The 11751-nt window shown below is 36.0% G+C and overlaps 1 protein-coding gene across 1 annotated transcript; it reads left to right on the top strand.

Annotated features, from left to right (window-relative positions):
• The first annotated feature begins 1492 nt into the window (after positions 1–1492).
• On the top strand, positions 1493–8475 carry LOC114742682 (transcription elongation factor TFIIS-like). Its single transcript, XM_028930910.1, has 4 exons — positions 1493–1831; positions 2725–2892; positions 3031–3664; positions 8231–8475. The coding sequence occupies exons 1-4, from the start codon at positions 1493–1495 to the stop codon at positions 8473–8475; spliced, it is 1386 nt and encodes a 461-aa protein (XP_028786743.1).
• Positions 8476–11751: the final 3276 nt, after the last annotated feature.

The following is an 11751-nucleotide window of genomic DNA, read 5'->3' as shown; positions in this document are numbered from 1 at the left end:
TCCTAGTTCCTAATATCATTAGGTGGCGTACTATTACTCGCGATCGAGTGAAGGAATCATGTCCTTTAGTTACTGCCTACAGCTCATAATCAAAGTTACGAGAAGCATTGAATGGACATTGGGTTTTTGTTTTCAGCGAAAAGCAACTTCTAGGTTGAGAGAGAGATAAAGATAGAGGAATCTAGGGAGAGAGATGGTGAATGCAATTAAAGTTTTAGAAGGTGGGTTTGTGAGGATGGAGTAGATGAAAATGGAGACGGCAAAAGAAATTGAGAGATGGATATTGAGAATGATTCCTTCCTATTATGAAAGAGAAGAATGAAGAAAGAGAGGAAAAAAAGAACGAAAGGGAAGAAGATCTGGAGATGAAGAAAGAGAAAAAACAGAAGGGCATTTTGGACATTCTACCAGCATTTCATATTTGCAATTTGGGACCAAGTCCTCTGAAGCTATTTTTCAAATTCAGGGTCCCTAATTGCTATTTTATATATTAGAGGATCTTTATTTGCAATTTTCCCTTTTAAATACATACATGTGTGGAAAACATATTTCAAGCTCATATATATATATATATGTATTTACTATTTTCAATTATATTATATGAATATAAATTATTATAGACCTGTATATGTATTTATTGTCAATTATATTACAAGAATATAAATTAATATAGACCTGCATATGTATAGTTAAACGTACATATGTTGAAAAGTTGATTAGGTTGTTAATGTTTTAAAATTATTAAACAGAAAATTATTTAAATGTTAAACAAACTATTAAAAGATAAATTAAAGATTTAGCATGATAAAAAGTAAATTGATAAATAAGATTTATCATAATATATTTTATAAATTTATCGCTCATACCTTTTAAATCGATACGCATATGAATGTCTAATGAAACCCAAAAAAAAAAAATGTTAACATTTTATAAAAAATATTTAGATAAATAGAAAATCTAATCTAATTAACATTAAAACGTGCAAATGTCCAGTGAGGAACAAAATTGTTTACATTCATTAATCATAATTTTATGAAATCCGAAAATTTCTTAAAAATTCAAAAACATTAACTATATCTTATATGCATGTGATTGTCTTCAATGATGAATATCTTTAAATCCGAAAATTATTCATTTAGGAGAAGAAATAATATTTTGTCTGGCAAAGAAAAATTTGATAAATAATAAAGCCCCTTATCTATAAAATATTCTTTGCAAAAACCAAATACAAGAAACCATATGTCCCCTTTCATTAAAAAAGGTCATTAAGAAACATTTTAATAAATACTATAGAAACTAAAATAATAATCAAAATTAAATCTATAAATCATCCGAATCAAATTTAGATATCTTAGAATTATTTTGTTTTAGATAGCAACCTGATAAATCAAAATTGACAGAGGCTTATAAATAAGTTCAGTGATCTCTATATAGTCTTCATATAGAAAAATTAGTCAATAAGAAGTCAAAAATTCTCTTTTACAGTTGTACGATGGAGAAAGAATTGATTCAACTGTTTGGAGCAGTGAAGAAGGCGGCAGACGCAGCGGCGGCTTCAACCGCCTGCGAGGTCGAAGAAAGCCAATGCCTTGATGCGTTCAAGATGCCCAAGAAATTTCCTGTCAATTATGAAATTCTAGTAGCAACTCAGGTAGGTAAACATCTAAGAGTTCTAACAAAGCATCCCAGAAAGAAGATCCAGACCTTCGCTATGGACATAGTAGAGATATGGAAAGCCATAATCATCAAGGGAATAAGCCCAAAAAAGAAAGTAAACCTTGAGAAAACTCATTGGAATGGGACATCAAACTCCGGAAAAGGAAATACCAAGGTACAAGGTTTAGAAAATATTTAAGTTTATATTATATAGATTTCAATTTCATTTTGATCTTTTCACCAGTAATTTATTATGACTTGGGATCAATGAGAAGTAGTTCTTGATGATATACATAGCATGTTTAAAATTTAATTAATCCAGTAATACCATATAACCAAAATTTTATAACGATGTTATTTAAAAATAACAAGCCATGTCGTTCATTTGCCATATATTTGGTCTTCAATATGAAAGGCAGATGTGATTTTAAACATATTATTTTGAATTAGTAAGGTAATTTAATTTATTTATTTTTAATCATTTATTAAATTTGTGAAGTACGATTTAAAAATTATTTATTACATATTAAAGTACTTATCATTCAAATTTGATGATTGCTAGTTACATATTTATGGCTCAGATATATCTCTCAAAAGCATACGTCTATGAAAGTCTAGTAAAACCAAAAGCTGGTTGAGATTATATGTAGCAGATTAAATATTTAGATAAAGAATGAATAATCTAATTACTATTAAAACGAACAAATGTTAACTGTGTTTTATGTATAGGATAGTCTTCAATGATTAATATATCTTTATATCTAAAATTTATCTCTTCGTTTATTTAGGAAAAAAAATCTAGTTCCATCTTTGCCAAATCAAAATACAAGAATCCATATATCCCCTTATCATAGGAAAAAGGTGATCGAGAAATATTTTAATAAATAATATTTAACTTATAAGAATAATTTAAATAATATCTATAAATCATCATAATCAAACTTAGATTTTTGTTTAAGATACAAGCCTTGATAAGGAGTCCAAATTGATCGAGCCTTAAAACTTCACGGATGTTCACATAACTTTCATATATTGAAAAGTTAACAAGGAGTTGAAATTCCCTTTTAGGATTCTACGATGGAGAAAGAATTGATCCAACTATATGAAGCAGTGACGAAGGCGGCAAACGCGGCAGCGACCTCAGCCACCGGCGAAGTCGAAGAAAATCGATGCCTTGATGTGTTGAAGCTGCTCAAGAAATTTCCCGTCAATTATCAAATTCTGACGTCAACCCAAGTGGGTAAACATCTAAGAGTTCTAAAAAAGCATCCCAGAAAGAAGATCCGGGCTTTCGCTATGGACCTTATAGGTACATGGAAAGTCATAATCATAAAGGAAATAAGCAAAAATGACGAAGAAAAAGTTAATTAGAAGGTTCTAAAGCCTGAGAAAACTGATGGGAATGGAACACCAAGCTCCGAACAAGCAGATTCTAACGGCACTGTTTCTGCAGAAAATGTTGAAGTTGAGAAGGTTGGGAAGACTCGTGTGAAAAGGCTTAAACTTAAGAAGACTGTCGTGGACATTGCCAAGGCTGAGAAAACTGATAGGAATATTGAGCCATCAACCTCCGAAAATGTAAAGGAAAAAGATTGCAATGTGGTTACAAGCGAGAAAACTGTTTCTGTCGCAAACATAGCCAAGAATGAGGAGAAGCAAGTTTCTGGAATCCTAAAGAAGGGATCCTCATCAAGCCCTGATTCTCCTTTAAAGCAGGAAAATATGATTAAAACTAACGATGAAAAGCGAGACAAAATGAGGGAAATTCTTCATGAGGCATTCTCTAGGGTTTCAGGGGAGGCTGATGAAGCAATCAAGGATCAAGTTAAAACTTGTGACCCTATTAGAGTTTCTGTTGCAGTGGAGTCTATGCTATTTCGGAACTGGGGCCATCTTAATGGAGCTCGGAAGATCAAGTACAGGTCCTTGATGTTTAACGTCAAGGATCCGAAAAACCCAGATTTCCGAAGAAGAGTTCTGGTCGGAGAATACTCGCCGGAGCGGCTCGGGGACATGAATATTGGAAGACTGATTCAAAAGTTAGTTACAGAAATATCTACCGAAGCTTGAGGAGTAAGAAGTGGGCACCGATAAAATAGGAATCCATGATGTTAGTGGTTATTTTCCTCTGTTTTTTAATTATCATTTATTTCAATTTGCTGTAACTGAATATGTTATAAATTCAGTATTGTACGCATCAGAATTTGGCGAATATAATCAGTTTTGCTTCTCTACAGTTTCACTCTCGTAGGCCTTGCATCTCTCTGTGTCTTTTTTTTTTTTCAGTGTTCATTCCCCCATAAAAAAACCATCAGTTTGGTATCAGAGCTGAGTCGGTCTGAGTAGGGCGTGATGGCAGTCAGTAACAATGGTGCAGTGAGTATTTCTCAACCTTCCATGCCCATTTTCAAAGGAGAAAATTATGAGTTCTGGAGCATTAAAATGAGAACTCTGTTTAAATCCCAAGAGCTGTGGGATTTGGTGGAAAATGGATATGATGAGAATGAAGAGGAGGCCAGAGTCAGAGAAAACAAGAGGAAGGACTCAAAGGCACTGTTTTTTATTCAGCAGGCAGTGGATGATTCCATCTTCTCCAAGATTGCAGCTGCTAAAACAGCAAAGGAAGCATGGTCAACCTTGTGGGTTGCATTCCATGGCTCTTCTACGGTGGTAAGAGTAAAGTTGCAAACTCTCCATCGTGAATTTCAGAACCTGCGCATGAAGAGTGAAGAGGTTGTGCAGGACTTTATGACAAAGATAGCAGCAGTTGTGAACCAGATGCGATCATTTGGAGAAGAGGTGTCAGAAAAAACAGTGGTAACACATGTATTGAGAAGTTTACCTCCTAAATTTGATCATGTAGTTGCAGCCATTGAAGAATCAAAGGATTTATCAGCTTATACATTTGATGAGCTGATGGGTTCTTTGCAGTCTCATGAAGCAAGAATTAACAGAAAAGGAGAGATGACAGAAGAGAAAGCTTTTCAAGCAAAGGGAGAAACTGAAAATCGTGCTGGTAGAGGAAGAGGCAGAGGAGGATTTAGAGGGAAGAATTCCAACCGTGGCAGAGGTGGAGGCAGATCTGATTACAAAGATAAAAGGAATATTCAGTGCCATAATTGCAAGAAATATGGGCACATGAAAGCTGAGTGCTGGTTCAAAGACAAACAGGCAAATTTTGCAGAAGCAGCTGATAGTGAAGACAAGCTGTTCATGGCATATGCTGATCAACCAAATGCAGAAGGTGAAGTTTGGTTTGTGGACAGTGGCTGCTCAAATCACATGACAGGGAAGAAGTCTTTCTTCACTGATCTTGATGAAACCCAAAAGAAGACAGTGAAGCTGGGTGATGACAAGGAGATGAGAGTTGAAGGAAAAGGAACAGTAGCAATCAACACTACTTCAGGTAAAACTAAGCTCTTGGAGAATGTTCAGCTTGTTAATAATTTAGCACACAATCTGCTGAGCGTAGGGCAGATAATGGAGAGTGGATATTCAGTTTTATTTGACAATAGAGAATGTGTTATAACACACAAGGCAACTAATCAAGTAATTGCAAGGATACCAATGACCAAAAACAGAATGTTCCCATTTGATGTTAAAGCTATGCAAGGTTATGCTCTAGTGGCTGGTGAGAAACACGTTTCTGAGGTGTGGCATTCACGCTATGGCCACCTAAACATCAATGGGCTGCAACTTCTCGAGAAAAGAGGTATGGTTTATGGCTTGCCAAAAATTTCTGCAATTAATATATGTGAGAATTGTGCTTATGGTAAGCAATCAAGGAAGTCATTTCCTGTAGCAAAGGCATGGAGAGCAACAAAATGTCTAGAGCTTGTTCATTCAGATCTGTGTGGCCCTATGGATACTAAATCCTTAGGTGGGAGTTATTATTTTTTGCTCTTTATTGATGATTTCAGCAGGATGAATTGGGTATATTTCCTAAAATCCAAATCAGAAACATTTGGGATGTTTAGGAAATTTAAGGCAATGGTTGAAAAGCAGAGTGATGCAAATATCAAAGTACTTCGTACAGACAGAGGAGGAGAGTTTACCTCATCAGATTTCAACCGATTTTGTGAAGAAAATGGCATAAAGCATGAGCTCACAGCACCTTACACACCAGAACAAAACGGTGTAGCAGAACGTAAAAATAGAACAGTGGTGGAAATGGCGAGGTGCTTGCTAAAAGAGAAAGGGTTGCCAAACACCTTTTGGGCAGAAGCTGTAGCTACAGCCGTGTACTTGCTGAATCTCTCCCCAACAAAAGCAGTACAAGATAGCACTCCCTATGAAGCATGGAAAGGGAGAAAACCTACTGTAAGCCATTTAAGAATATTTGGGTGTATTGCATATGTCTTTGTAAATTCCCAAAGTCGTCATAAACTTGATGGGAAATCACGAAAATGTATTTTTATTGGCTACTGTACTGAGTCTAAGGCATATAAGTTGTATGACCCTATAGCTGAGAAGATTGTTATTAGTAGAAATGTGTTGTTTAATGAAGATGCAGGCTGGAATTGGAGTGAGAATAGCTCAGATAGCAACAAAAATCAAATGCAAATACCATTAATGGAGGAAACAATTTCTACTTCAGTCAATGCACCTACTCCAGTCAGTAGTCCAGCAACAACACCATCAAGAAGGAGCTCAAGTTCTGCCAGTGAGTCTTCTGATGAGACGCCACCCAGAAAATTCAGATCATTGAGGGAGATATATGAAAATGATCAGTTTGCATTAATGGCACCAGACCCTACAACATATGATGAAGCTGCTGAAAGAGAATTATGGCAGAAAGCTATGAGAGAAGAGCTCAATGCCATAGAAAAAATGCAACATGGGAGTTGATTGATTTGCCGAAGAAAAAATGTTGTAGGCTTAAAATGGATCTTCAAGACAAAGCTTAATGCTGATGGAAGTATTCAGAAGCATAAAGCACGGCTAGTGGCAAAAGGTTACTCTCAACAACAAGGGATAGACTATGAGGAGACATTTTCACCGGTGGCACGATTCGAAACTGTTAGATTACTTCTAGCAGTGGCAGCTCAGCTCAAATGGAAAGTATATCAACTTGATGTCAAGTCAGCGTTTCTGAATGGAGAACTAGAAGAAGATGTTTATGTAGAGCAACCAGAAGGTTTTGTGATTCAGGGAGAAGAAGAGAAAGTCTACAAGCTGAAGAAGGCTCTCTATGGCTTAAAACAAGCCCCCCGAGCATGGTACAGCAAAGTTGATGCTTATTTCCAGCAGAACAAATTTTTCAGAAGTGAAAATGAGCCTACGCTGTATGTAAAAAGGCAAGGTACATCAGATTTCATTATAGTCTGTTTGTATGTTGATGATATAATATATATGAGCTCAAGTACTTCACTGTTAGAAGAATTTAAAGCCAATATGATGAGCAAGTTTGAGATGATTGATCTAGGCTTGCTGCATTACTATTTGGGGTTAGAAATTGTGCAAGATGAAGCTGGAATTTTTGTGTGCCAAAAGAAATATGCTGCTGATTTGTTGAAACGGTTTAGCATGTCAGATTGCAAGAAAAAGGTTACTCCCATGAATGTTAAGCAGAAGTTACAAGAAGATGATGGAGCTCCAAAAGCAAATCCAAACCAATATAGAAGTCTGGTTGGGGGTTTGATATACCTGACACACACAAGGCCAGATATCTCATTTTCGGTAGGTGCAATGTCAAGGTATATGAGTAATCCTTCAATGAAGCATTATGGTGCAGCTAAGAGAATTCTAAGGTACATTGCTGGTACATTGAATTATGGAATCTGGTACACTCATTCAGATCAATTCAAACTGGTTGGGTTCACTGATAGTGACTGGGCAAGCTCTCTAGATGACCGAAAAAGTACTTCTGGTAATGTATTTGGCTTGGGGACAGGAGCAATCACATGGATGTCCAAGAAACAAGCCACTGTTGCACTGTCAACGGCAGAGGCTGAGTACATTGCAGCTACTGCAGCAGCTTGTCAATGTATTTGGCTTAGAAGAGTACTAGAAGATGCACAACAGAAGCAACTTGAAGGAACTAAGCTCTATTGTGATAATAAATCAACTATTATCATGGCAAAAAATCCAGCATTTCACGGAAGAACAAAGCATATAGAGCTAAGGCATCATTTTATTAGGGAATTAGTGGCCAAGGGAGAAATTGTCCTGAAGTTTTGCAACACTGAAAGTCAAGTGTCAGATATCTTCACTAAGGCACTATCTGGTAAAAGACACATGTATCTCAGAAATCTGCTTGGTGTGTGCGACTTTGAATCAAGGGGGAGTATTGGAAGACTGATTCAAAAGTTAGTTACAGAAATATCTGCCGAAGCTTGAGGAGTAAGAAGTGGGCACCGATAAAATAGGAATCCATGATGTTAGTGGTTATTTTCCTCTGTTTTTTAATTATCATTTATTTCAATTTGCTGTAACTGAATATGTTATAAATTCAGTATTGTACGCATCAGAATTTGGCGAATATAATCAGTTTTGCTTCTCTACAGTTTCACTCTCGTAGGCCTTGCATCTCTCTGTCTTTTTTTTTTCAGTGTTCATTCCCCCATAAAAAAACCATCAATGAAAACAGCAGAAATGGCTAGTGACAAGAGGAAGAAGGAGAACGAGACGATCAAAAGGAAAGCTTTGTTTGAGTGTGAGCGTGGACAGAAACCAAAAGCCACAACTGATCAGTTCAAGTGTGGGAAATGTGGGAAGAGAGAGAGCATCTTTCACCAGATGCAGACTCGGAGTGCTGATGAACCTATGACTACATATGTTACCTGCGTTTCATGCAATCACCATTGGAAGTTCTGTTAGTTTAGTTATGAATTCGATCAAAGTGGTTGTTAATGGATTCGTTTGTAGCCGACGAATGATGTTTAGATTTTGATTCTCTCAATTATTACTTGTAATAACTGTTAAAAGTTCTATTAGTCTTGTTACTTCTAGCAATGGATCGAGAGGTATCATTGTCATGTGTACTGTAAATGGAGTTTTTCACTTGATAGAAACCAAATTTTTATCATTTTTTCAATTAATTTGTAAATTTAAAAATTTGGTTGATATATGCGACATGTGAATCGCAGCTGAACCTGAATCACTTTCAATTGATCTGTCTTATTTACCAAAAAAAAAAAAACATAAGTTAATCTTTTTTATTTATACAAATACTAGTGTTTTTGGGTATAATGCTCAGTAACCCTTGACATGTCGGCGAGAGGTTTTTCTTTTCTTTTTTTTCCTTCAAAAAGAAATATAATTATGCATACGGCGCTTTACTTTTTATTTTCAGTAAAGATCCTTGGAACATATATACACAAAATTTTCCTAAAACAAGAGAAGGGACCACACTAAAATTAATTCCATTCTAACTGAAATTCTCTTCTCGTATTGTTAAGTATGTATATTTAAACTTTACTTTAAGCTTATAATATTTGACAGAAAATTTAATTAATTGGACGATAAAAGATTTACTAGTGTGGATTAGCTGTGCTCTATTTTATGTAGAAAGTAAATTTCATTAGATTATGATTCTTTCATTTAGTTTGTGAATATGAAAAATATGACTGTGATTGTGATATGACATAATTAGAAAACCCAACAGGATCATTGTAAATTGATTGTTAAATTCTCTAATGCAAATAGTTAGTACATTTCAAGCTAAGGTATATTCTCAAATTGTTATAAAAAAAATATATTAATGTATTCAAGAATACATGCCATATAAAAAAGTGTTAAGGTGCAAATATATTCTTAAAGTAATTGCAATATTTATTTGAGTCCAAAAATGACCATAAAAATCCTATAAGAGTGTAAAAATGTCTCTGCCATTGATTTAAGAAATCTATGTTACTTTTTACTAGTCGGCTTTACATTATCATCTAATACCCTATTTGGTACGTGGAAGAGATTTTGATGAAAGTAAAACTAGAAGTGGAAATAGAGATAAAAGTAGAAGAGGGTTTAAAAGTGTATTTGATATGGCTACGAAAGTGTGATATAATTTTTTTTAATTAACATGTTATTTTAAATATGAAATGACAAATAAACCCTTCGTCAAAAAAAAAAATGTGGCCTCTACCCAGAACAGCCACAGCCACCAATGGCAATCAACATCAAGCTCTAGCTTTAGCCATGGAGGAAGATGATTACAAGAAATCAAACAGAAACAAGAATCAAATCCCGGCATAAGAAATCAAAACCAGAATTTAATTATTTTTTTGAAGAAAAAGAAATCAAACATCAAAGAAACATTCACCATGAAAATTGGAATCGAATAAAGCAAACAAGAAACTAGCGAAGAATGCATCAGAAACAAAAAAAACCAGCAAAATCAAACAACATGCACAATGGAAATCGAAATCGAAATTGAGAAGACATTATATTGAAGAAGAACAAGCAAAGAGGAGAACAAGCTCATCGTAGATCTGTAGCAAAGAGGAGAATCCATTAGATTAGTAACATTGATAGTCAACTCAGATATGCTAACATGTTTTGCAGGGGTAGCATCGTCCATTCTCGCCATCCACAATCCCTTGCCGATCATCGGCTTATTGCAGATCAGAGAGGAGAAAGAGGAAAAAATCATCAAAAACTAGATCAATTGTGAAGAACTGTCATCTGCCACCGTCCTCCTCGCATCCTCCATCGTCCTCATCATGGTCCTCGATTTTCAGGGACAAAGGCTTGGGTGGGGGGTTGGGGGGGGGGGGAATGGTCAGATTCACCGTTCCGTGAGAAGTGGAACTGGTTTTCAGGGGGGTTGGACGGAACAAAGTTCCATGAGGAAGTGGGTTCCAGCCCACCAAAAATACATATACCCTAGTTCTAGCTCCAATTTCAATTCCTGGCCTCTAGTTCCCTCCTACGAAACTAGGCATAAGTGTGCAAGAGTTAGGCATAATTGCAAATGAGATTTTCATTTCTAGGTGTTGAATACATGTGGCTTGTGACTTGCCTTCAAAATTTCCAGGTGTCATTGTTGATGTTGAAGATTTTGATGATGACCAAACCCGTTGATCCCGCTTATTTTGGATCACCTCCTATGATGTAATCTCAATGTCAAACTTACCCGTGCTACTAGCTTCAGAGGTGGAACTTGACAGGGAAAGCCAAGAGGGAAGCTCTAGCATTAGCTTGTCCTCCAACTCAAACCCAAGTTTTTCACATTTCTTTACTTCCTCCATGTCCATGCACAAACAATCTCCTTCCTCCTTTTGGCCTCGTTATAACCATCAATTGGTCACTTTCTCTACTCATCCATTGATTTGTGTTGTAAATATTGGGTGTGGGGGTGCCAAAGAAAGAAACCTCTTTGACATGCTTCTTCTTTCTTGTGGACAGACGTGTTATTTAAGAAATGTCTTGTGCCACTAGACCCGTCCCATACCCCGTCGTGTTTTATAAAAAGGTGGTTGTCAAAGTATAAGTAATCATTCTTGAAGTGTTCAAGCGCTCCTTTATCCTCTTAAAAACCTTTTTCGTCCTGCTAAGTTCATTTATTTTTTATTGTTCTGTTACCCTGTACTCTTACAGGAAGGGTTTATTTAACCTTTGGGAGTGCCGCTTTCTAAATTATTGAAAGATTATGGAATATCTCTTAAGGATAGTGTCATTGGAAGGAACTCGAACCAAATATTTTGTTGTTTTGCAAATTTTTCTAACAATTTTAAGAGATATTTCTCGCTGATCTGGGAAGCACGTCATAATGTGTGCTCTCCAATTCATGGGATTGATTACAAGGGAATTGAGATAAGGTTTAATTCTAATTCCAGCCTACCTTTATTTGATTTTCACTGGTGAGATCATGCATCAGTCGTGATCTGACTATTTTGATCAGGAATGATATTTTGGAAAAAGTTAAGAGAATCCTATATCGATCTGTATTTTTGTCTGATCTGAATATATTAACTAGCACTACAAAAAAACAGACTTTCGGCGACGACTTTCGGCGGCGACAAAAAAAGTCGCCGCTGAAACTAAGACTTTCAGCGGTAACTTTTTTAGTTGCTGCTGAAAGGTCACTGATGAAACCAAGACTTTCAGCGGCGACAAAAGTGTCGCCGCTAAAAGTGGACCTTCAGCAGCGACTTT

This window comes from Neltuma alba, unplaced genomic scaffold, assembly GCF_004799145.2.
Source record: "Neltuma alba isolate B1F8T4 unplaced genomic scaffold, ASM479914v2 tig00003859_pilon, whole genome shotgun sequence".
In the NCBI taxonomy this organism is placed as follows: domain Eukaryota; kingdom Viridiplantae; phylum Streptophyta; class Magnoliopsida; order Fabales; family Fabaceae; genus Neltuma; species Neltuma alba.
This window is presented reverse-complemented; position numbering and strand designations above follow the sequence as displayed.